Source organism: Triturus cristatus, chromosome 4_1 (assembly GCF_964204655.1).
Source record: "Triturus cristatus chromosome 4_1, aTriCri1.1, whole genome shotgun sequence".
Lineage (NCBI taxonomy): Eukaryota > Metazoa > Chordata > Amphibia > Caudata > Salamandridae > Triturus > Triturus cristatus.
The window spans coordinates 630,537,237-630,564,578 of NC_140585.1; the positions used below are offsets into that span (position 1 = coordinate 630,537,237).

Consider the following 27,342-nt stretch of genomic DNA (forward strand, 5'->3'; position numbering starts at 1 on the left):
CCATCGAGACACCCCCGTCGCTCTGGCCATCGGCGGCCTGACTCGGGGAAGAGAAGCCGGCGTCAAGACTATGGGAAGAAGGCGCCGTTGAGAAGATGCTACCGTTGTGGATACGACTTCCCACACATCGGGGCGTGCCCGGCCCTGGGACAGAAATGCCACAAGTGTGGTCGCAACAATCATTTTGAGACAATGTGCGGGGACTACCGCCGGGAGAAGGAAAAAGCCTCCACGAGGTCACCAAGAGGCGAGACGCGCCGCCATCACGCGCGTGCGGTACGAGACCGCCGGAAGTCCTCCTCCAAGTCCTCTCAGTCCAGCAGGGAGTCGCGGTCCTCACGGTGGTCTAGAAGGTCACCATCCAGAGACTCCGAATCACTTTCAAGTGAACATGAGTACTCCGTTGAATATGCCAACATGATCGCCGATCCAGACCAACTAAAAAAATACCCTCGGCTGGACATCAGCGTTGGCACGCATCCTACGAAGTTCGTGATGGACAGTGGAGCATCCCTCAACTACATCCCAGTGACGGAATACAAAAAGATGAACCCTCGACCTCGGCTCAATCCCGCGCATGTGCGTGTCTACACCTGGATGTCCAGGAAGCCACTCCCTTGCCTTGGGAAGTTTTCCACGACACTGAGGCATCAAACAACATCTATTCCGGCTGTGATTCACGTCATCGAGGGACCGGAAGCTGACTGTCTCCTCAGTCTCCCGACTGCTGAACGGCTGAAGTTGGTGGAAATCCTGTACCGCGTCACCAGTGACAATGACACCATTCACAAGTTCCCGAGGCTGTTCTCCGGACTCGGAAAAATGAACAGGGGCCAGATCCGCCTCCACATAAATGACCAGGTCCGCCCGGTTGCCCAACACCCGCGGAAGGTACCGTTCCACCTCCAGCAAGCGGTGGAGGAGGAGCTGCAGGATCTGCTGGACGCCGACATCATCGAACGGACAGAGGGCGCCACACCGTGGGTTTCTCCAGTTGTGATAGTACCGAAGAAAGGAACACCAGGGAAAGTACGACTCTGTGTGGACATGAGAATGCCCAATACCGCCATTGAGAGAGAGCGTCATCCGGGACCTCACTTAAGTGACATGATCGCCGCCCTCAATGGGGCGAGGGTGTTTTCCAAGCTGGACTTAAACAAAGGCTACCATCAGCTGGAACTACACGAGAGTTCCCGCTATATCACGACGTTTGCAACACATCTGGGGTTGTTCAGATACAAGAGACTGAACTTTGGCATTTCATCAGCCGCGGAAATATTCCAAGAAGCCATCCGGCAAACGATACATCACATCCCAAATACGCTGAACTACAGCGATGACATTCTCGTCTACGGGGCAACACTCCAAATCCACGACACGGCCTTAGACAGGGTCTGTCATGCTCTACTGGAAGCCAACCTCACACTCAACAGGGAGAAATGCGAGTTCCATCAGTCGCAACTGAAATTCTTTGGCCACATCTTTTCAGGAGCCGGAATGCAACCAGACCCTGACAAAGTGAGTACTCTGAACAGCACCAAGAGTCCACTTGACGTCAGTGACGTGCGGTCGTTCCTCGGCATGGCGAGTTACTGCTCAAGATATATTAAGGACTATGCCACCATCAGTCACCCACTTCGCACTCTCACCAAACAGGGGCAGGCATTTGAGTGGACCCCTGAATGCGAGCAAGCATTCCAGGACATAAAGAAAGCTGTGGGCACAGTGGAAAGCCTGGCCTATTTCAGCCCGGATCGCAAGACCGAAATAACAGTGGACGCGAGCCCCGTCGGGCTGGGAGCCATCCTGGCTCAATATGACAAGGACACGGACCACCGCCACATTGTGGCGCACGCCAGCCGGAGCCTCTCCGACACGGAGAAGGCCTACTCCCAACCGGAAAAGGAGAGCCTTGCGGTCGTGTGGGCGTGTGAGCACTTTCACGTGTTCATCTACGGGAAGCATTTCACCATGGTAACAGACCACCAGGCGCTCGTCACAATTTATGGCAACCCCCGGTCCAAAATGCCACCACGCATCGAGAGGTGGGGACTCCGTCTGCAGGAATACACGTTCACAATCGTGCACAAGCCAGGGAAGGCTGCCAACCCGGCCGACTACATGTCGCGCCACCCGGAAGACTCGCAGCGACTCACACCGTCCATGGCAGACGAATATATCCACTTTGTGGTGGACCACGCGCGACCGCCTGCAGTCCCCCTAGAGGCCATCCTGGACGCCACCCAGCAAGACACCATGCTACAACAGGTGATCCGAAGGGTCCGAACCAACAGGTGGCGGCACGAAGAGCCGGAGGACGGGAGGGGTGACAGCACAAAGCGTCAGGAGTGGCAAGCGTTCCGGAATGTGTGCGAAGAACTATCTGTCACGCCCGATGGCCTACTGTTACGGGACAACCGAATTGTAATACCCCAGCAACTGAGACAGGGAGTCGTCAACCTGGCACACGAAAGCCATCGAGGAGTAGTCACGACGAAAAGAGCACTTCGTGAACGTGTCTGGTTCCCCTTCCTTGACAAGATGGTAGAGAACACTCTGAAAGACTGTCTGCAGTGTCAAGTGGTAAGGCAAGGAGACCCGCCAGCACCACTTCAGATGACGCCCCTGCCACCAGGAGTATGGCAAGAACTGGCCATGGATTTCTACGGCCCCATGCCGTCGGGCAAGTACGTGTTAGTCATAATAGATGAATATTCGCGGTTTCCCATCGCCCGGTTCGTCCCATCCACCAACGCGGCTGCCACGCTTACCATCCTGGATGAAGTCTTTGCAGCATGGGGCATACCCGCTGAGGTGAAAACAGACAATGGGCCCCCTTTCAATGGCCGGGAGTTCAGTGACTTCCTGACGCTCATGAATGTGCGACACCGACGGATAACACCACTATGGCCGCAGGCCAACGGCACCGCGGAAAGATTCATGGCCACTCTCAAAAAGACATTCCAACAGGCTGCTCTAGACAAGAGAGACCCGCAAGCAGCCCTCAATGATGTGCTCCGAGCCTATCGGACGACACCGCATGCTACCACCGGCAAATGCCCGGCCACACTCATGCTGGGACGCCCAGTCCGGACACGGATACCCACCTGGGAGGGGGCACTACGACCCATTTCGCCCAGCCGCATCCATCGGGAAGTGGAAGCCACCGACAAAGCTCGCAAAGAAAGCATGAAGGCATACGCGGATGGCAGAAGACATGCTCGGTCCCTCTCATTCCACGAGGGAGACTGCGTGGTCGTCAAGCAGGAGCAGTGCAAGAAGACGGATAGCAGGTTCAGAGCGGAACCTCTAACGGTCACCCGACAAAGAGGTACCATGCTGACAGCGGAGTCAGACAACAGGCGTGTAACAAGAAATGTGTCCCACTTTCAGAAGTGCAGCCCGGGCCTACAAGAGACACTTGAGTCGCGAGTGACATTGTCAGGAACTCGACAGTTCAAAGCACAGAGCGACGGTGATGGCCACCTGGGACAGATATCCGGCGCCGGCACCGCCGCAGTGCCTGAAGGCCGCACACTCAGACCACGACAAACAATCCGCCAGCCCAAGCGGCTGATTGAAGAAATGTAACTCTTGGTGACTCATTTCTTGCTAACAAAGGGGGAGATGTAGAGATGAGGTGGTCTAGTAGCTGGTGTGGGCGGAGCAGAGTGGGTGGAGGAAGGAAGGTATGGCCTGGGACAGGAAGGGGCGGAGAAAGGGATAGCCAGTCAGTCGAGTGTAGGGCTATGCTGGTGTAAGGACTTGAGAATAAAGTGTCCTGAATAGAACCCTTCGTGTCTGTCCTTATTGATGCCCTTAGGACATGACAGGGTCCAATTTAGCCCCTGTATTCTTTGAAAGGATTAGGGGGCTTAATGAATGTACCAACGGCAAAGGAAAAGATAGATTCTGCTCTTCAAAAAGTAAGGCAGAACTATTTCAATATCTGAGCCTCTCACTTACACTATCTGCACCAGTGTGACAAGAGAAATTCCTTTTCCAGAGGCCACTCCTCATGTTAAACAGACGGTTGCCTACACAGTGCATATACACCACAAGGTGATCTCTTGCTGCAACTAGCAAAGACATGTGGGAAATAGCTGCCAAGGGGGTAATCAGCTCTTAGGTTAGTGCCTGAGAGACTGTATATAAATAGTGGGGTAAAGCGCTCAGAAGAGATAAAGTCAGCATATAGAAGGATCATTAGCCCAGCATTATTGTGAAATGTGTTGAGTTCGTGGTTAAAGGGCAACACCCAATATCAAGGCTGTACTGACGGTGCAATGAGGCAGGTTTCTCTATCATAATTTAAGAACCATGCTTTTTAGGAGTCATTGTGGGAAATACAAGGGGCATTGAAATCCGGCTGTCTGAATGCAATCAACTATTGAACATTGGAAGATGTGGTCCCAATGGTTAAGTTGCAACCACAGAGGAGATTCAGTATTTCTTTATGTGACCATTAAATACGCAGATAAGCTCATGTAATGATTACTAGACTAGTGAGAGCCATATGGCATAGTATCACCATGTTTGGGAAGGCTGTTGACGGCAGGATTCCTGTTAGACTTGGCCCTTTTTGCAGGGTCATCCCTGAACTTTTTCCCTTCCTCCTACTCTTTTTTTGAGACCTGGTGTTGGTGGTTTTAGGACTCTGGGCACTTTAGCACTGCTGTCCAGTGTAAAGTGTGTGTGCTCTCTGTGGTAAACATGGTAAGATTGGTCTACACCTGTTTGGCATATTTAATTTACCTGTCAGTCCCAAGTAATGTGGTATCTCATATATCCGGGGCCAATAAATTAAATGCTACTGGTGGGCTTGCAGCGCTGCTTGCGCCACCCACCAAGGTAGCCTTTCAAACCTGTCTCAGACCTCTGCCATTGCAGGGCCTGTACGCACAGTGTTACTGCCGCTGTGATGTGACACCTAAAGTGTGTGCTATGTCTGTGACCCCCCCCCTTTACTGCATGTCAGTCACCCCTAAGGTAGGCCCTAGCTAACCCTATGGACAGGGTGCATTGGAGGTGAAAGGTAGGACATGTACCTTAAGTGTGTGACATGTCCTGATAGTGACAAACAGCCATTTTGGGTTCTCACAGCAGTGAGGCTGCCCTCTCATAGGAATGCATTGGGGATTCCCTGATAAGTGTTCCAGTGGTAATTCCTGATATGAGAGGAGCAGCATGGACAAGTGTGGTTTGTTTGGAATAGTAATAATAAATGCTGCGCAATGGTGTGCGCAGATTTGTAATCACTATTCAACCTCTTCAGCGCGGCGCGGATTGCTGTGCTAAAGGGTTCGTGCGCGGGCGGGGCCATGACGGAGCGGTTCCGTCATCCGCACAGCACAACCGATGCGCATGACGGAACCGCTCCGTCATGCGCATCGAAAGGGTTAAGAAATGCCACTTTTAGAAGTTGGCATTTCTGTGTGCTATGTGTCTGCCTGCCTGATGTGTATTGCATGTCTCGCTCTGGAGTGACAGGGGCTGGTGAGCTGTGTGGCTCCAGGGAGGACAGGGTGAGTCGGCGCAAGATCTGCATCTGGAGTAGTGGGAGGAGTAGTCCCCTGACCCTGAATAGGTCTGTTTTTGCCTAGGCGAATGCTGGCTCCACCCCACTGTGGTGTGTCTGAGGACCGAGCCCCCATCTGACAAAGGAGGGTGGAAGCCTGGTAAACAGAGTGCTGCAACAGCCCCCAGAACCAGTTGAGACTGGTTCCCCCAAGCCCTGTGCCAGGGCAGAACAAAGGAAAATGGAGTATATATACTGGGGCTGTGACCCCATGAAGGTGTGCTTCCTTGTGCTGTTGTGGGTGCTTCTTGTGCCTGCAGGGCCCCAGGAGTAACCGCCACGAGAGACTGCCTCTCTGCTGGATGGCCCCATTAGCTGGCCTGCCTGGGCCAAGCTTTGCTTTCTGGAACTCTGGTCCTAGCACCTCATGAGCACTATATCTTTATACCCCGAGAATGAGGAGCGTGTGTATGTCCTGCAGCCCTGGGTTGCGACGTGCTCCAAAGCAATCTCGGCATGTGGAATTCCCCTACGCTGCCTGCCAGGGAAGCAGGAACCTACCCCGTATTCCGTGCCTCCAGGGGTGAAGCGGGAGCCTACCCCCGCATTTTTGTGCTTACTAGGACGAAGCGGGAGCCCACCCCGCATTATGGTAGTCCCGGACTGAAGCCGCCTCTGAGATCGGCGGCCTGGAAGTCAGGCAAGCTGCCTGGTTGTGGGCAGGCCCAGAAGAGGAAGTTCCCGGATGGAAGACAGGCAGAGTCATGCCTGGAGGACGGCGGCAGCCTACCCCGCCTCCGTGGCCGAGAGATGCCGCCGAGCTCTCCCTGTGTCTGAGCAAGCAGGATTGAAGTCAGGCGGTGGGCGGGAGCCTACCCCGCAGTGAGGACCCTCCCCAAGAAGGAGACCGGAGGAGTCGACGAAGAGCCCCGGTGAGAGGGGCTCACAGTGGGCATTGTGGCGCTGATGCTTCATCTTGACAGCTGTACTGCTGATTGCGGGCAGCTGCAATGACGGGGCACATTGTTGAAGTCCCGGAGTGGGGCTTCAAAGGCACAGCGGTGCCAGGGCTGATTCTGAGACAGCTGCACCGCAAAAGCACGGACAGCTACCACATGGAGGCAATTTGGTAGTTAGAAGTCCCAGAGTGGGGCTTCCAAGGCACAGTTGGTGCCAGTGCTAATTTCGTTTGGCCTCATTGTGGTGCCGAGAGCAGCACCGGAAGGGCCCCATTGAAAAAGGGCTCACTACGCACAGTTAGTGCCCGTGCAAGGCTGACTCCTTCAGCTACACCGCGAGATTGGAGGCAGCTGCAACGAAGGGGCATTACTTTGGATGTCAAGAACGGGGTGAGATACACCCCCCGCCCCAGTGCATTGTGCACATGGTGTTTGCTGCCAAGAAAGCCAGAAGGCCACTTGGAAGGCTCTATGAGTTAGTGCCCTGACTTGTGGGACAGAGGGCATTTGGGCTCCAGAGAAGGACAGTTGGTCTGGGGTCACTTTTTGGTGATGCCTAATGCGATTGCATAATGTAGTTGCTAGTTGCCTTATATTTGCTACTTGTGCTTTGTGATGGTTCTGACAGTGGCCTGATTGGCCCTGTCACGTATATAATCCCCTGTAAATTACTACCTGGTGCCAGTTGGCATAGTGTATATGTGTGGTTATGATTCTAATGTGTTTTGGATAATACAAAGGCTATTTTGTTATATAACTTTGTGTGGAGTTTCTTTTGTAGTGTGCCTAGTGTGTTGCTGCTGTGTGTGTGTGTGTGTGTTGCGCAAACACTTTACACATTGCCTCTGGGATAAGCCTGACTGCTCGTGCCAAGCTACCAAGGGGGTGAGCAGGGGTTATCTTCAGCATCTAACTCCCTTGCCCTGACTAGATTGGTGGTTTCTGCCTGGCTTAGGCGCAAGCCCTAGCCAACCAGAAATCCCATTTCTAACAATTCCTTAAAGGCATCTCAGGTAAAAAAAACAAGAAGACGCTTAGTATGCAAACCCACCAAGAATTATACATAAACGACTCCCACCTTCTGACAGGTTTCTGTTATTCACCAAAAGGAAATGATGTCCAGGGATAAATATACACAAGTTGCTACAGCAAAAAGACACAAATATTGAAACCTTGCGTGGGAGCCTCTTCCCCAATTTTAACTTGTCAACAGTTTACTTACTCAAGAGGGCATCCTCAGTTCTTTCACACATCTTTATATGGGTATCTGCACAATTATACATTTTACATACGAAAACCATTATACATACAAAAACACATCATCACAATCATAAATTTCTCTAACTTTTTTGTAACCATCCATTTAAACCCAGTTGCAAACAGATGCATATGTCTAAGCAATCTGAGGGAAGGTCATCCTTTTCACACTCCGCATAAGAGAGATACTACCTCTCTATTCAATCATTTGAGTATTGTGTTTTACAAATGTTCATAAATCATACAAAAAGTTAAAAATATCATACAAAGAAATTGGAGATTGATAAGACATCTCAATATTCCTCAGCCGATGTTCGCTTTTCGGAAAGGTTGTCATATTCGTCAACAAGAAGTAAGAACAATGAGACCGGGTGGTATAAAAAAGATCTGAGAAGCATGCTTAGTCTCCCCCCTGTAGTTTTGCATTTTAAACGTCACAATTCTGCTGCGTGTCAAATGACAAAGAATTCTAAATCCATTAAGCTCAATGGTACAGAACATCACCAAAAGAGCTTTTCAAATTGGAACACTAAGAATGCTGTCTACTGTTTTAAGTGTCCTTGTGAATTGTTCTATGTAGGACAAACAACGCAAGCTGTAAAAACTCGCATCCTCCAACATCAATCAAGAATAAGATGCAAAGGGGGCGTGGCTAGGCGCCCGTAGGAGATGGCGGCGTTCGGGTGACGGCTCCGTCCGAACCGGAGGATACCGGCGGTTCGCGCACCTGTTTCCAGTAACGGAGGGAAGCCCCTTACACCGGAAGATGCCAGGCTCATTTTCATTCCCCTTTCGTTCCTAAGGCACAGCTATTTTGGACTTTACAGCCCATTTTACCTCCGGTCGCGGCTTGTCATCGGCCGCGACCGCCATTTTGTTTATTTTTGCCCGCGAACGCTTCAGCAGCGCGTCCTAGCGCGCATGGGATTCCTGGATGCCTCGTTCGCACTCAAATGACCCCAGCATCCTCTGAGGCACAAATGTGGCGGATCAATATTCTAAGGTGACTTTTCTTTATTTTTCTCCTGTAAGGGTGGTCTTTTTCATGGTTCTGACTGGAATTTTTGGCTCTCCTTATGCACGGCGGCCATTTTATGACTTTAGTCTTTGATACTTACGTCCACAGTTTTTGTCTGGCACGCCTCTACATTAATTTGTCCTTTGGAGCTTTTTTAGTCGAACGTTGAGATCATCTTGCATGTTTTGGCTGGAATTTTCACCTCTCCTCATGAAGGGCGGCCATCTTTAGGACTCCACTCTCCAACACCTATGAGTCCAATTTTTCGGCCTGGCATGTTTCTGTATTAATCTGCTTTTTGACCCTTTTTGAGTCGGGCAATAGGATATCTTAAGACCTCACGCTCCATAGGCGTGCTGATGGCGGATTGCTCCAGCAGAGTTCAAAAGCGTAATTTCATTAAAAATTCCAAGTTATTCACGGCACTAGCCCATTTGGAAGCTTCAAATGAGATGACGTCGACTGCGGACACCCCCTCACAACCCTCAGCAAAAGCGAACTCTAAGAGGTTAAAAAAGGACCCCCCTTCGCCTCCTAAGTCCTCTTCGCCCATCTCTATGGAGTTACTTCTCGAAGAGATACGGGCCTTGCGCCCTTACATGGAAGAGACTAATGCTAAGTTGCAGATTCTCACTGACAATTGGGCTTCGATGGATGAAAGAGTATCGTCGGTGGAGCGTGATGTCTCCTCTCTTCAGGACTCTGTAACCAAGGTCTCCCACATGCACACGCAGATTTCCTCTCTTCAGAAGCAGGTGGAGGACCTTGAAAATCGCAATAGGCGCAACAATCTCCGTATTTACGGCTTGGTGGAGGGTTGTGAGGGAAATGATCCCATCAGCTTTTTCAAGTCCTTTCTCCCGGAGCTTCTTCACCTACCTGAAGACACCTCACTAAATATCCAACGTGCCCACAGGCTTGGTCGAGCTTCCTCCTCTCCTTCCACGTCAACGAAGCCTAGAGGTGTAATAATGTACTTTCTAGAGTACACAGACTTGTTGAAAGTCCTCTTAGCCGCCAAAGCCTCCCCTCGCCTCACATGGTCAGGCTCCACTTTGTTTTTTGCGCAGGATTATGCCAGGACCACTGCAAACCGCCGTAAGGCCTTCCTTGATATGAGACCTGACCTTCGCTCCATTGGTGCCAGATATGGGCTTTTTCATCCTTGTCTTTTTAAGGTCACTCATAATAACAAGACTACGACATATGAGGATCCAGCGCGCCTTCGAAGCTTCCTGAACTCTTGTGGTCAACATGACATGGAGACAGCCGGTCCCTCTTCCCACCCACCATGACTTGTTTTTGTAGTTGCAATTTGATCCTCTAATTTGTTCTGCTTTAATGCCTTCATTTGTGCAGGTTCTTCAGATTGTATGACTTCTAGTTAAGATTATATTTCTCATTTTATCGTCTGATAGTGTTGTTTTAGTTCCTCAGTTGGTCACGTTTCTTTTTTATCTTCGTTGTGTTCGAGTTTCTAACCATGTTCTTTTTCTTCCTTCACAGATCATTGTTTTGCGTTCCGTTGTGTTATCTCTGGTTGGACGTCTCCCTCATCCCGATTGCCCTGCCTCTCCCAGTTGGCCCTACCTCCCCCCCCTCATCTCCACATGTGTTTCCGTTTGTTCCCAGTTCCTGATTGTATTTTTCCCATGCTACCCCTCGTAAGTACTCTTCATTCCTTATTTATCATGTTTTTTTACGTTCTATGTTTTCTTATCTCACCTTTCCCCTCGTTGTTTTCAGATTTATTGGTTATGTTTATGGTTCTTCTCCACTTCTCTTTCGCCATTCTTTCTTCTCCCCATTGTATATTGGCTCTCTTGCTTGTATTCATCTCCCTTTACCTATTTGATTCTCCCTCGGACCTTACTCATCATTATCTTTAAGAATTACTGTATCTTCTTATCATTCTTTCTATTTTCTTGGCTCTTTCCTATTTCTATGGCTTCCCTGGTTCCTCTCTCACTTTTTCTTCTACCCTTGTTCCATCACGTTAGTTCTCACCTTACTCTCTTTTTCTCTTGTGCCCTTACTCGCTGCGAGACATTTCCTTGCTGTCCTACCTTCCAATTGATCCACTTTTTGATTAATCCTTAATGTCAGTTCGAATTGTTTCCTGGAATGTTAAAGGTCTGCATTCTCCTATCAAGAGACAAAAAATCCTCTCTCATTTAGCCAAATTGAATGTAGACATTGCCTTTTTACAAGAAACCCATTTGTCTGACGTTGAGGCTGCTAAACTTAAGAGAGGCTGGGTGGGTGCTGTATTCTCATCTCCGGGTGATGGTAAGAGAAACGGTGTGGCTGTATTAGTTCGTAAATCCTTTGCTCATTTGCTCCTGACTTCTGAATCAGATCCTGAAGGTAGATGGTTGTACGTCAAACTCTCTTCAAAGGGCGCCCCTCTCTCCCTTCTTAATATCTACGCCCCTACTGGTGGTGATCAGATTTTTTGGCGTGCAATGGCCTCCCGTATCACTGAATATATTGATGATAATTTTATTTTAGCTGGTGATTGTAACCTTCCCTTTGACCCTTTTCTAGACAGAAACTCCAAGGTACCTTTTGTCCCTAATAAATCTCACAAGCTTTTCGCTCAAGCGATATCCCAACATAAACTCATTGATGCTTGGCGTCTCTGCAATCCTACCTCTAAAGAATTCACCTTCTACTCCCCGACTCACCATTCCCAGTCGCGTATTGACTATATTTTCCTTTCCCACCATTTGTCCCAATCCCTAACCCACGCTGATATAGGCCCCATCTTATTTTCTGACCATGCCCCCGTTTTGATAAACATTGACATCTTACCCAAATCCACTGGACCAAAGAGATGGCGCTTTAACAACACTTTACTCCTCGACCCCAAATTCTCCGCCTCCTTTGTAGATTTCACCACAGAATTTTTCACCATTAATGACACACCCACTGTGCCTAACCACGTTGTTTGGGACGCCTATAAAGCAGCAGCTAGAGGTTTTATTATCAGCTTTGTGGCTACCAAACGCAAGATTGCTCGTAAACGCACCAGTGACCTCCTTTGTACGATTAAAAAGTTAGAGCATTCTTTCTATACATCCCATTCGCAAGAAAATCTGACCGCCCTCATTGCTGCTAAGATGCAGTTTAACAAACAATCCACTGAGGATGCTTCATTGTATTTGTTGAAATCCAGTTCAAAATTCTATGGTGGTAAAAATAAGGCGGGGAAGATCTTAGCCAACTATTTAAAAGTTAAACAAAACAAACTGAATATTGAATTTATCTATGATGCTAATTCTGTTTTAAAGCATACAGATGTTGACATTTTAGAGCAATTCTCCCAGTTTTATTCCAAACTCTATTCTTCTGAGACGCACCCCACTGCTCATTCTCTTGCTACTTTCTTTGCCACCATCCAACCACCTTCCAATTTCCCTGTTGATTTATCTGCCCTTGAATCACCAATATCCGGTGATGAATTACTCAAAGCACTTCAGTCACTCAAGAAGGATAAGGCCCCTGGGCCAGACGGATTCACAGTTGAATTTTATCTGCATTTCTTCAAATTGTTGTTACCCAGACTCCACTCCCTTATTGATTCCTTCATATTAAATGGTTCTTCCTCAGGTACATTCTCAGACGCCCACATTTGTATTATACCCAAAGAAGGCAAAGACACCCAGCATTGTAAAAATTACAGACCAATTTCTTTGGTCAACATAGATTATAAACTGTATGCCAAATCTCTCGCCATTCGATTAGACCCTTATCTTCCTGAACTGCTAGGCCCTGAACAATCGGGCTTCGTTAAAGGTCGCTTCATCACAGATAACACCAGACTTTTGTTTAATGTCCTCTCCAAATCCCCACAGTTCCAACACCCACTAACAGCCATTGCCCTAGACGCAGAAAAAGCGTTCGATAGAGTGGAGTGGACTTTCCTCTTCTCCGCCCTTAAATGGTTTGGATTTGGCCCACATTTCATCTCCTTTATCTCCTTCCTTTATTCCAGGCCTAGAGCGGCGGTTTGCGCCAATGGTCTAGTTTCCTCTTTTTTCAATCTAGGTAGGGGTGTTCGTCAGGGATGCCCTCTTTCCCCTTTTCTTTTTAATTTGGCCCTGGAACCTTTTCTTTCAAAGCTTCGTCAGAATCCCAACTTACATGGTTTCCAAATCTCCCACACTAATATTAAACTTGCTGCCTACGCAGACGATATTCTATTATTCATGTCTAATCCCGCAACTTCTATTCCCGCATTCCTAGCTGAAGTTCATGACTACTCCCAGATTTCAGGTTATAAGCTAAACAATGACAAGTGTGAGATTTTACCCCTTACTAAGTTCACTTTTAAACCGGACTTTATGGCATCCAATTTTACTTGGAGCCCCTCACACATCAAATATCTAGGTCTACACATTACTCCCTCCCTCTCCGACACTGTCTCGCTGTGCCTCAATAAATGCACCCAGAAATTATCCGACCTCACTTCCAGATGGCACCCATTATACCTTTCCTGGTGGGGTCGTCTTGATACGATTAAAATGATGCTCTCCCCGTTAGTCCTTTACATCATCTCCAACATCCCAATTCCTATCCCTGCTAAGTTCTTTAAGAAAATTAACACCATTCTCTCTTCCTTTCTTTGGTCCGGCAAAAAAGCACGTATGTCCCTGCTTAGATTGCAACTCCCCAAATCCGAAGGTGGAGTTAATTTCCCGAATTTTCCCGCTTACCACAAAGCATTCCTTCTGCGGCAAGCTTCCCATTGGCTGCAGGACCCTGCTGAGCCGTCCCCCTTATGGGTTGCCATTGAGCGACTTTCTTTATCCCCTTTCACTTTTGCTGAATACCTCTCATTCTCTCGTAAGCCTCACTTTTCCTCCATTCCTATCCACAAGTTTACCGCCAAGTTGCTTCTTTCCACCTCTCCAAGCCCCCCTTCCTCTATAGCAGAGTTTCTCAATTCCACTATCTGGCACAGCAATAGTATAACCATCAATCGCAAGCCCTTTTATTGGAAAACCTGGAGACAGAGGGGTTTAATCTGGGTATCTCAACTCTTCTCTAATTCTGATTTCTTATCCTTCTCCGTTCTCAGCCAACACTTCCATCTCCCCCGTTCTTTTGCCTGCAAGTATCTTATGCTTAAAAATGCAGTCATGTCCACTTATGCTCTTCTCTCTAACCCCCTCATGCATACCCATCCTCCAAATCATACCTCACAGCTTCATTCCTTCTTGCGCACTCACCCTACAGCCTCCTCAATATACCACTCATTTCATACGACTCTCACACCTAGGCCGAAGTCCAAAGTTGAGGAACAGTGGGAATCTGACCTTGCTATTTCTTGGCCCACCTCCCTTTGGGATAAATTATGGACCAAACTTCGCAAGACATCTAGAGCTGCTTCTCTTACACAAACTCTCTTTTTCACATACAACAGGCTTCTCTTTTCTCCCCAGGTGTTGAATAAGAGATTCTCTTCTACACCGGATCTTTGTTGGTCCTGTTCTGCTCCTAAGGCCACTCTCTTCCACATGCTTTTCTCTTGCACTCTCACGCAAAATTTCTGGACACTAGTTTGGGCCCAAATCAATGCCATATTCCGCACTACATCTCCCTTCTCTTTTGTCAATATTTTTTTAGGTAGCCTTTCTCCTTGTTGGGATGACACTGATCTTAATACGCAAATTGTTGACTTGTTGTTAGCTGTTGCTTTCCAGCAAATCACCGTCAACTGGAAAAACTTTACGAATATTTCTTTTAAAGCATGGTGGTACAATGTTTGTTACAATCACAGGCTAGATACTGCTTTTGTGCACCCCCTTAGTTTGGTTGCTAAACGACATGATTTATGGCTTCCTGTAACCTTGTATCTAGATACCTGTGCTAAACGTTCCTCCCATGTTTCACCCATTCAGCAAGAGGTCTCTAAGCCTCCCTGAATGACATTGCTTTTCATTTTGTACTACTCTTTTCATATAAGCTACTTTATCGTTCATTATTACCAGCGCTGCTTTTTGTTACTTAGCCTTAAACTTCTGTTATCCTCTGATTAATTGTATATTTTCATTGCCATGTTTTACTTTTCTCCTCTAATTGAAGATATGTTTGTATTCTTTCTCATGTATTGACACCTTTACTTATCCAATAAAAACCTTTTGAACTTAAAAGAATAAGATGCAAAGTTCAGGGTGCGCCCCTGGTTCAGCACTGCCAACAGAAAGACCATAATGAGATACAATGGTCAGTGCTGCTAGTAGTTACCAATACTAAAGGAACAAATTTATAGATCAAGCTAGACAGATTAGAAACACGCATGATTGAAAAATACAGGACAGCAATGCACAGGTTGAACGAACATGACGAAAAGTGGGCTCTGGTGTAATCATTCCTGGAAAGAAATGTGTATCGTGCATCTGGATTAAAGTTCAGATAATGCATCCAAGAGGGGGAAACATTGCTGTGCTTTGTTACAGTATTTCTGAACTAGTTTCCCTATGGGATCTTTGAGTACTTTACCTACTAAAGTGGTATGTTGTATATATCGTTGTGTAGGAAACTGAAGAACGTCTATCTCAATATGTAGTTGGACCACCACATTATATAATGTTTTTATTCGTCGGCCTGAAAATACATTCATTTTTATAAAAAAAAATTCGGTTTGGGTTTAGATTTGCCCAGTTTGCTAATTGAAGATTTTTTGAAACAACTGATATGGGAAATATGTTCGTACATTGGCTGTGTCCCGTCGGATATTTAGTATCATGTTGGAACAATAAAGCTGACGAGTTTCATTGGTTAAATATGCTCTTTATGGATGCCCCCTTAATATGTGTCCTGCACGTTGTTTATTGACATCCTCTTGACCTAAGAGGGGGTTGTGTAATGTCGATTAGGGCACGCAGAAGCACGTCATAAGTATTTCCGGACATGTGCCTGGGATATTTGGGAGATAAGAGAACTCCTGTCCGTAGTTGGCCGGGAGGCGGTTGGTTAACCAGTGGTAGAATGTGAGTCTATTGATGGCAAGAGGAGACTACGCAGTTAAACCTGAAAGGTAAGAATAGAGTTGCTCTGAGGACATTGCCCTCGTTGCTAGTTTATGGAGATTGTAAACCTTGCAGTAGCGCACGAAATAATATATGAAGTAATGGTGTTTGTGGTTCTGTGTTTCTGTTTTTACAGAATGAAAAGTGCTTGATTTGTATCAAGACGCAGAGTTTTGACTTTGGTTCCTTTTGAAGGGCATGTACCCTGGAAGATTATTGGTGATTCTCCGCCGGGACAGATGTGAGGTATTTGTTAATTGTCACTTGGATATGGCACAGGGGTTGTCTTCGCTTCCACATAGGGCAGGCTGTTGATTGTAGGTATGATTTCATCCCTGTAGGTACAGATGAATTGAGGTGTCTGTTGCCAGATACGTAAAGTGGTGACTGGCTCCACTGCGAACAGGTTATATTGAATGTTTGATATCTTGGGTATTTGGCATGGAGTGCATGTCAACTTACAATTGCATGGGCACAGCACTGACACGAAGCACGGTCGGTGTAGAGAAGATGATCCTGGTTTTTAGTTAAATCACAATATAAACGAACACGTGGTGGTTTTAATGGATGTATTATCATCCCAACGTTGTTTTTAGTTATATAATATTCTCCTGTGGTGGTCACTCCATGATTTAGTTTATTTCACTGTACGTGCATGGGACCATGCATGTTAAATATATGGCACCTTTTTTGTCATAAAGCCAAAGTGTACAGGATTTTAAATTTGGTATAATTGTTTTGTAGGTGGTTTTCGTTTTGAGTTGTGTTACCCTTGTCCTGATGAGGCCCGACTCAGTGGGCTGAAATGTGTCGACCAGATGAAGAGAAGGAGTCCATCAAATTGAAATGTGGGTTTATGAACATTTGTAACACACACTACACAAGTGATTGAATAGAGAGGTAGTATCGCTCTGTTTATGCGGGGTGTGAAAAGGATTACCTCCCCTCAGATTGCTTAGACATATGCATATGTTTGCAACCGGGTTTGAATGGATGGTTACAAAAAAAGTTCGAGCAATTTATGTATGTGATTATGTGTTTTTGTATGTATAATGGTTTTCTATGTAAAATTTATAATTGTGCAGATATCCACATCTAAAATAAAGCAAAGATATGTGAAAGAACTGAGGATACCCTCGTGAGTAAGTAAACTTTCGACAAGTTAAAATTGGGGACAAGGCTCCCACGCAAGGTATCAATATATATATATTTTTTAAATCTTTTTATTAAAGAAGCAATAAACAAAAAGACAATAAGAACAACAACACAAAAAGGAAGAGCAGTTGTCAAAATGAGCATATCACATAAACTAGACACATTGTACATGTGATCAATAAACTGAAAAGAAACAATACAGATAAGGGTACAGGCACGCAGTGACATTAAATCATTAAAGAGTCTCTTTATCAACATTGAATGAGGAATCATCATCAAAGGGGGTGCACAACAACCCTCTGCTTTCGTTCCAAGGGCCCCATATTTTAGGCCATTTGCCTGGGAATCCCCTAGGTATCAATATTGTTGTCTTTTTGCTGTAGCTACTTGTGTATATTTTTATCCCTGGACATCATTTCCTTTTGTTGATTTGCATTTGCCGAGAATCTTTTGTGAAATGTATTGGATGTGCTCCACTCTAGTGCAAATGAAAAGAGCAAAACAGGTAACATCTTGTCAGACAGTATAATTATCGTTGGTCCTAACTTTGCACTGAATATAGAGATTTGCTTCACTGTGCTGCATTGTGCTATACCAGAATATTCCAATTCTGACCAAAAGCACATGTCAGCTTATCATCAAGAGCTGTTGTTGCCTCGCCATATGATGTCTTCCGCATGAGAATTCTCTCAAAACGGGTATAGCAGTATTAAAGCGCAAGAGAGTAAAACGTGTGCACAGATTCATGCAATGATCTGAGAATGAGACATCTCATCCCTTCCTTGGGTTTGCGGATTGTAATAGAATCACGTTTGTTATATCAAGGGGGCACACTTATAAAAGTCCTGCTAGCCCCTATCAGAACACTGCTGAACTAGGCAGCAAGCCCAGCAAATTCTATCAATGTTTATGATCAGTACACCCATCTCCTAAAATATATGCGCCGACTTCCAACAGAAGCTGGAATAACATTTAAAGACGCTTGCTTCACCCTCAAGGTTTTACTCACTAGCTTGTCTGTTTAGATAACTAAGAATGTTGCAACTTCTAGGCGCACTATGAATTTAAAGAAGCCAAAAACAAAGCTATAAATAGAAAATTTTAAATAAGTCTAAATCTTTTTTACATTAATTAATACAATCTGGAACTCGCTAACAAGCGGTCTCTGCAACGAACTCTTGTTGCTTGCCTTTAGAACAAGCATTTACAATGCAATGGTCTCGGCATTGTTAAAGTTAGAGCTATTGGCATTGCTCATGACATTATTTTTGTTTATGTTTTTGTTTTTAAAACATTTAACCCCTTCTGTGCCCATGACGAGATAGTCTCGTCATGGAGCGCGGTTGCGCTGTGCCCATGACGAGACTATCTCGTCATGGACCCCGCCCGCTAATGAAAGGGCCGGCACAGGAGGGGGAAAGGGCGGGGCACTCAAGGGGTTAAAGAAACTGCATTGTTATTTACAATGTCAATAGCTTAATCACTCTCAAATGCGAGACCTATTGCATTTGCACCCACACACAGAGCCACCCAAACAGAGCCACTGACATATAGCAACCCACACACAAATAAACGAGCCCCCTCCCCCTTCTCAGTTCGATGGGCCACGCCCCTTCACACCTTCAATGAATGACTCCGCTTGGCTCCATACTCGCTAATTGGATCTCCTGCAGCTCGAGGTGTGTAATCTTCATTAGCCAGGCTGATCCCAACACAAATAGACCCGGCACGGTTGTTTTTCTTGGTCCAGCACAGCGCTTACCTTCCAGGCACCTCCCCGCATCTCCGAGACCTGCACTCTCATTGCTTCTCACTCACAACTTGAACATCCTTATTTCACTGAGGTGGCCTCCATTAAGGGGTGCTGTGGGGAGACCATGTGGGCACAGGAAAGCCAGCTCCATGAGCAGAAAGAATTTCCATTGGCCTCCTTTATAGGGGTCACCCGGTGAATGACGTCACAGTAGGTGTGTGGTTGGGACCAGACGTCATCAAGCAAAGCCATATTCAGGACGCCGAGGGGTGACACTTAGCGATGCAAAGTGGGTAAAAGGAACTGTCTTTTCTCAACACAGGATGACCCCTTTAAGCTGCCCCCACGGCATGTTTGAAAAGCATGCTTCTGCCGACGCCGACTCAAACTAAAAATCTGTGTTTACCATAGTGGGTCGCCCCACTGGTATTTTGTTGCTTCTGTCCATTCATCCAGACACACATTTGGACAAGCCAGGACTATTGGCTTTGTCAATGGTTATTTGCATAAGATAAATGAGCAACAAGTATACCTTTGTTGTACGGAATATAAAAAACACTTTCGTTCTTGTGGGAGTTGTGGCGTAATGGCTAGAGCCGCCGACTTTGGTGCAGGTTGCCGTCTGGGCGTCGACTCCACATCCTGTGATTCTGGGCAAATTCCTTAATTTCCTCGTGCCCACCGAACACAATTTGAACATCTGTGTGTGTTGGTGCGCATATAAAGCGCCCCAATACCTTTGGGTCCGGTTCGTGTAATATAGAACTGCAAAAAAAAGCTACATCAAAAGCAGTCGATTGCTGCAGAGTTCAGATTAAAGTAAAAAAACGGAGACCGCGGCAGGGACCCGTCTCAGGACTTGCTTTTTAGAGCTGCAGATGCAGAGCACTGGCAGGACCCGGCCCACTTAAAGCCCTGCTGACTGACAATACCGCAGAGTATTAATGTTTATTGGTAAAGAGAGGAGTGGACGAGGCTAAACGGGGCCATGACGATGAAAGGTCGCGCGTTTATTCCATGTTATTTATCGTGATATTATGTAGGCTTAAAGGCTGGGCCCAGTTACCATGTGGTTCACCTCATTGATGCCTGAATACATCAATCAATAAGCAAATAAAAGGTGGCGAGTTAACCCTTACAGGTGTATGCCACTGCACAGAACGACGTTTGGTGCGTTTTAAAGTCCCTTGATCCGTTTGAGCTACAAACATCATTTAGTTTGGAATCGGCAAATTATGAAGCAGTTGGTGGGGTATGTGGCAAATATGGTAAAACATAGTTGCTGCAGAATCACAGTAGTCCTGCCTATACCCAACCAACATGGTGAGGTACTTACACCAGAGAAATGTTACCCAGAGGAGACTGCTCACACCACGGAAACCACGCTCAGTAACACATCAAACGGACACATCAGCAGGGCGGTGAGAAATTACGCGCACCATCACACCGCCGAAAACACTAAAGCATAGTCACATAGGAATATGGAATGAATTAATAAAAGCTACTCTCTTCTGCTTTTGCACGAACACGACATTACATTGAAATGCACACGTAGAGGAAGGAGAACACATATTTATACACACCAAGTGCACAGGAGTTTCCCCATATAATCAATCCAACGACAGCAGATCTCACATATAGTCATTAGATCATTGGTGGAACAAGTTTCCAGGATGCGCGTTTACAATTTGTTATTGTAGAGCCGGGAGCCCTAATTGGGGTGAAAGAACAATTTCTACAATGCAAGAGGCGAAACTAAGGACGAAAAACTAATATCACGTTTCCGAAGAGACCTAAACTTTTCCGGGCAGTCCAGGTCTGAAGAACTCTCTGTGACACGACACTATGCTCCGCCCTGCCTCTTTATTGTCCTATTCTCCCAATACCTATTGTATGGAAAATCCTATTCAAAAGCACCTAGCCTCCGCCCCCCTCACTTCGTACCCTGACACTGGTGTTGCTATTCGCCCCTCCTTCTTCAGACCTCTTTAACAGTCCCATTTTACCTGCTGGCCATGATTATTCTGGGAACGTCATTTCCGGGGTGCGGCTTTTTCCGTTCAGTTGCAACTATCTGATGTCACAGCTCATGCTCCACCTTTTCAACCTTCATTGGGGAGACCGGATGTCTGTCAAACCAATGTCGCCGATTTCAGCCTCTTCTGCGGCGATTGGGTAGTGAATTTAGAAAGAGCATAACGTTTTAATCGTCAAAAGAAATTCATAAGTGCTTCGACACAGTGTCAGACCAGAACCAAATCACAGTGATTCCGATTATAAACCACCGTGATTTGCTTCATATAACCTGCCATGGCGACGAACCCTGTAATAGTCTGTTTACCCTGTGACACTTCAAGCGGAAAGGGACGAGGTGTTAGTGTCTACAAATGTAAGTTTCGCCTTCTGTCTCCCGTAAGTAATGCCATTACTGGATTTCTACATATCTTATCATTCCACGATCGCCAGGAGCGTGTCATTCTCTGGCACGATCTTTTTGTTACTCTCTCACTCTCATTAAAGCTTTAAAAGATTGAGCGCATACCTAGCACACCACCGCCTTTCTCCGAGGCGAAGCAGAAATGCCTCGGAGAAAGGCAGCGGCGGTTTCTGATTCGGGGGCTTGTTTCTTTTTCTCTCCTCTTGCCATTGGCTGGAGGAGAGAAAAACACGCCCGGGCTAAAAGCAACGAAAAAACACGCCCCCGAATCCGAAAAGGACGGGGCCTGTTCGGAGTGACAAACCTCTTCTCCAATGGCTGGCCAGCATTTAAGAGGCCAGCCAATGGAGAAGAGGGGAGAAGAGGGTTGGGTTCAAGCCCCTCTTCTCCAAGTCATTAAATCTTGCAAGCGAGACTGCGCAAGCGCAGCCTTCGCTAGCCGAGACCTAAAAAGCACGGTAGGATAATTATAAGCTCTCACTCGCCCAGAATGTCATTTCCTCCCATATTCCCTCTCACTCTCTGGCCTAAAGATGGTTATCCATTAAGTAGTCTTAGGTTTTCGGATGATGGTTATGTTCTCTGTAAAGACTATTGTCCATGCCTGTCTACTGCGGAAAAGCTTCAAGTGCCACAGAGGACCCGTTTGCATCACATACAACAAGTGAACTGTGTCGTCCAAAAGCAGAGGCAAGCTGCAGCCGCCTTGCCTGGACCCCTCTTACCTGTGACTGAGTGCTCTTCCGTGGAGAGGAGGCAATGTTGGAATAGGAGCTGACCGATGAAGCAGTGTTCAAGTCATCAGTGCTGAGGTTGTCAAGAGTGTCACTGAGGCCGCTGCTGACGGAGCTGCTGTCATCCCAACTGCGAAGAAACAAAAGGCGACATTAAGAGATGAGCCAGCCAACACCCTGCAAGACAGGAGCAGTCTGAATCTACGTCATCCTATCCCTACATCAATAACTGCAATTCACAAGGCTCCAGAGACTCTTAATTATGTTTAGTCAATAATCGGTTAATGGCATTAGGCTGCCTTTCGCCACCAGCAGTTTATTAACATCTGTATTTGTTAAAATATTCTTGTTTTTATACGTTCCAGTGTTTCACTTCACTGGTGAACCCACTGGAGCGCATCTGTCCTTGGGGCCTGACCAGAATCAATCATTTGAAGCCACGTTGAGCTTGGAAACCAAGTACACGGGAAATCTCTTGAAAATCTTTGTATCAGGACTCCTTCTGCCAAGCCTGATCACCTTGCAGCTCATCTACTGGACAGCACCCTAATTGTTTTCCTGTATACGGCCTTTTTCCCCATCCTCCTTGAGGGAGTCTCCTTGTCAAGCAGCAGGCATCCCGGATTTACCTGTTAAAGTGATTCAGCTGAATTCCCATTATTAGAACCTTTGCTGTGGCGACTCAAGAATTGAATGAATGTGTGAACCAAGCCACTATCTCCTGGTCGGAAAGGTACCTTTAGAGTTGAAAATGTCTGGTGAAAACTACTGTGTGTCTGAAAAAATGGTAGGCTTTTAATTAATCATGGTATTGCTGTTAAGAGATACACCAATTTATAGCGACAAAATGTAAAAAAACAAAAAAAAAAATCCATATGCAGATTTTTTATTAACGGAGAAAAAAAGTAATGCGTGGTTTTGTAGTAATCAAGAACGTGCAAACTTAAAACAAGAAAATCAAGGCCCCGTTTAATATGTTTATAACTGTGGATTGTGCTAGACTAAATTGCCGTTTATTACAGAGGCCTCATCTGACTGTGAATCAATAACCTGTCCTGCGTGTTGTGTTTTGTGTATATAGAAGTTGAAGCTGTGGCTAAATTACATCATTATTTTATTCTAACCACAGGTCTGTAAAGTTTGAAAGGGAGTCATATAATTTTGGTACCGTTTGTATTTTCGTATTACGCACGGTTTGAATTTGGTTTTCATATGTGAGAACTTGCGTTGGTTGACTCAATACTTTTACTTACAAAGTAAAAAATAATATTAATAATTTTGCGGCACACGAAAAAATTGTACACTACTTAGTGTTCCTAAAGAATAACCCCTCCCCCCACCCCTTTCAACTGAAATCTTCTTACCGAGGTAGGCTAGTTTATGAATGAATTATTACGTTCATTCACAGGGGTATGAGAGGCAATATATATATACAAGGTAAAACATAAAGTATGTACATATAGCAAAAAATGAGGAAATCCATGTTGTTTTTTGTGATCTTAAGTTGTCTTTATTCAAGATGCACTCAGTTTTCAGAAGATCACAAACAACAACGTGGATTTCCTCATTGTTTGCTATATGTACATACTTTATGTTTTACCTTGCATATATATTGCCTCTCATACCCCTTTGAATTAATGTTGAACTTTGAGACATGTGGCAGCTGACCATCTGAGGTGGGCAATATCCTATTACCATTGTGACTAGTCCTGGCAGTACAATCCTCTGCAACCCAGCTGCTTGTTTCGAATTATTACATTTATTTATAACAAATTAAGTTTCGGCAGGAAGGATTATGCTCACAAGCTCGAGGTTGATCGTATAATGATCTTCTTAGACTCTATGGAGGAACTCAGGGTATATAAGCTTTAAGAGCTGAGAAGTTTTTAGTGCAAAGTTTTCAATTATTTGTTGTCTGATGTGACGCACTAATCTACTTGGACAGGCATCAGAGGAGAAAGTGAAGTGGAAAATACCAGTTATACATCATAAGAAAACTACTGAAGAATTGGGTCTTCCCCACATAAGCACCATACTCAAACAGAAATATACACCATATCCCTCTGTATATAAGTATTTATTTGTACTATAGATATGTACCTATATATGTGTATTGCTTTGTATAAACATGTAGAATAATTATGTATAAAAAAAATAAAAAATAATTTAAAAAACTTTCTTTTAAGTACAACAACACTTGAAAACCAGAGTTCATCTAATGCATCTTTAATCTACATATACTTACTTCCCTTCATGCATCTATATAACTTCCATGTACTTGGATCTATACATTTATTACTTTTTTCTAAAAAAGCATATTCAATGCACTAAACTATTTCTCATCCTATACCTCTATCAATATCTTTAATCTACATATACATACTTCCTTTATGCATCTATATACTTTCCATGTACTTATGGATCTATATATTTATTACTTTCTTCTAATCCAGCATAGCCAATGCACTACTCTATTTCATACCCTATGTCTCTCTCAATATATCTTCTACCTCAACTCTCTGACTCATCTCAAACCTCTTTCTACTACTCTTTCCAATGCACTACCCTATTCTCACCCTATACCTCTATCAATATTTCCTCTACATCCCCTCTCTCATTCATCCCAAACCCCAAAATAACCCTTTCTAGACTATCCCCTACTCTAACCCTTCTTGCATCATCTGACACCTCTTTTACTATCAAGAAAACAAATGAGAGAGCAAGGAAAAAATAGTGGGACCGTCCCTGTCCCTTGATATGCATTATATCAAAAACAATCGGTGTCCAGATAATGTCCCCTTAGGCTTGAGTTACGACCGCAGATAAACAAAAAATGTTTTTCAAAAGCTATGGCATTACCATCTAGACCAAAGTGAGCATACCAGCCTTTTACCTACAGGCACTGCAGCAATACAGATTTGTGCATGCCCACGCGCCACGTGGGCGCGTGGCGCGTGGGCATGCACAAATCTGTATTGCGTTGACGAGCGTTGACGAGCGATCTCCGCCCCTCCTTCAGTTTCCTGTGATACACACCTTAAAACCACACCGGTCCTCACAACGGGTATCATTGCGATCCCGAGGAGACCGGAGTAGGTGTTGATGCGGGCGCTTTACCTTGATGAAGTAAGGTCTTGTTACTTGTTACTTGTTACTTTCTTTACTCGGGGCCGGCACCGAAGCATTACGCTTCCAGACAGAGGCTACGGATCTCTCTGCTCTCTTCTACCCAAACCATTTGCTGACGCTAACAGCTGCTTTATTGGTCCTAATTCCTTCTTCCTTTTTTACCCGTGTTTGACTAAAGGTGTCCGCTCCTCCCAGGATCTGACAAGCTACGCAAAAGCCATAGTTAATGTAATTATAATTATATGGCAAAACATAATTTACATGCACGCAACAAAACTATATTTACGCACAGGGGGTGACTATCACTGAAATGTTGGATAGTCCACGCGAGTTACCGCGGTACACAATACCCACAGCTACTCTCATTTTTACATACAGTGTGACGCAGGCAGTAGCTAGTCACTATTAAGCTATCTACTCATATGCATGCATGTACACAATAAAAGCACATACATGATCAGTGGCATCTTTGAAGTATGAATGCTGACACACATGACTGCGCCACACTAAGTGCCCTGGACCACCACATGCAAGGGCAAGTGTTGGGCTAAAAAACGACACTATTCAAGTTTTTAACTGTTTGTTGTATGTCCTTTATTTGTCATTTTGTCTTACAGGTCAAATCTAGCAGTGGGCCAATCAGTATGGTCTAACCACAGCATGCACAGCACACCTTAGCGAGTGTGCTGCATATTTATACACGTGGCGTAATTTGTGCCACCTGCACTTTTTAACTTCACTTTAAAATGGTCCTGAAGAAAGCCTCACAAATTGGTGTAAGAGAGGCTCAAACTTGTTGACTAGCAGGATAATGAAGACCAATTATTAATCGTCATGGATTATCCTCATCTCTGTTTTAGCATATACTGGGCCACTGGGAATAAAAAATTTGGTCTGTAGGAATTCCCAGAGATATTTTTTAAATTTCACCACTTCACTACACACCACGACACAACAAAAAATCCCTCTCCGCTGTAATCAGGCATTGCAGCACAGCTGGGTAGCATTTGACTACTCAGCTGGGAACTTCATGATAAAGCATGCCACCAACTAGGTTGGTGGGTGAGGGTTCTTCTAACAAACCTATGTGGTGCCTGGCACTATAAGCATTACAGAGTCTTCTGTGATAGGTTCATCCAAGTTGTTTATATACCTCTTTTACTATACCAATCCCCCAAAACAAGCCTTTCTAAACTCTTCCCTCTTCAATCCACATCCCTTTTTACTCATACCAAGCCTCCTCCTACTGCTATGCCCTAAAAAAAGTCTAAATCCCTCACTCTTATCCCTCCACTATCCGTTTCAATCAAAATAACAGACTAACATGCCCACTTTTCAAATGTCATATTTTACTATACTAATTCACCACTTATCCTTTATGGGTTCCAGAGTAGCGTGCTACTCTCCGAAAAAGAGCTTCAACACCCAATCAGGGGTAACAAGCGCTATATAAATGCAAACCTCTTTCCCTCTTCTATCCCTCCGCTATCCTTCTCAATCCAAATAACTGTCTAATACCCACCACTCAAATGACTTTCATATTTCACTATGCCAATTCACCACTTATCCTTTATGGGTTCCGGAGTAGCATGCTACTTGCTGAAAAAGCGCCTCGTATGGGGTAGTAAGCACTATATAAATGCAATTACAATACAATACGCCGGCCTACATTTTACACAATGTATGGGCCACATCTAAGCCCTTTCCTTGTTATTTACATGAGTAATAATAAAACCCAACCGGTAAACTTTTAGTGGGTTTGGAAGGCACTGCAAAGAGAAACTGTAGGAAAACCTCCGGAAAAGCTGAATAGGGAATGGCATCTCCTTTTGCTCTTACTTGTGTTATCGCTAGTATCTCAAATCCTTCTGGACCAAGTAACCCTTCAAGGGAAAAACAGACTCCTGAAGGGATCTGAGGGCAATGCCATGTGGTGCAAGTAAATATTATTAAAACAAACAATAAAATAACAAAAAATAAAATGTCTAATCTAAGTTACTGAAAGGAAAACACATACCAATAAATTACCAAAAACATGCCAAATAAAAAACCTACATAGGAAGCGGGTACAATGGTTTTACACTTCCAAGTGAAAGTCAATTGAAGAAATCATTAAAATGGGCTCTGATGAAACAAAAAGTTGGTCAGAGCATAAAAACATATTTCAAGAACATTTGTCTTTGGGGAATTGTCAGGCTTGTCTTAGTCAGAAGGGGTCTGGCTTGTAAAGCCACATAGTCCGAAAGATATGGGGGAACAGGCCACTGAAGGCTTCTGACTACAGAGTGTTGGAAATACCAGAGAAAAAAAAAAAACCCACCCTTACATTTTCTTCTCCGATTCTT

At 45.3% G+C, this 27,342-nt stretch overlaps 1 protein-coding gene across 3 annotated transcripts in view; it reads right to left on the reverse strand.

Moving 5' to 3' along the window:
• The window catches only part of NAV3 (neuron navigator 3), a 1,112,283-nt gene that overhangs the window by 319,066 nt on the left and 765,875 nt on the right, over nucleotides 1-27,342 (reverse strand). For all 3 annotated transcript variants that reach the window (XM_085653004.1, XM_085653005.1, XM_085653006.1), the window contains exon 13: nucleotides 21,860-21,998. In XM_085653004.1, the coding sequence (XP_085509130.1) occupies nucleotides 21,860-21,998 (139 nt within the window). The remainder of the gene's footprint in view (nucleotides 1-21,859; nucleotides 21,999-27,342) is intronic.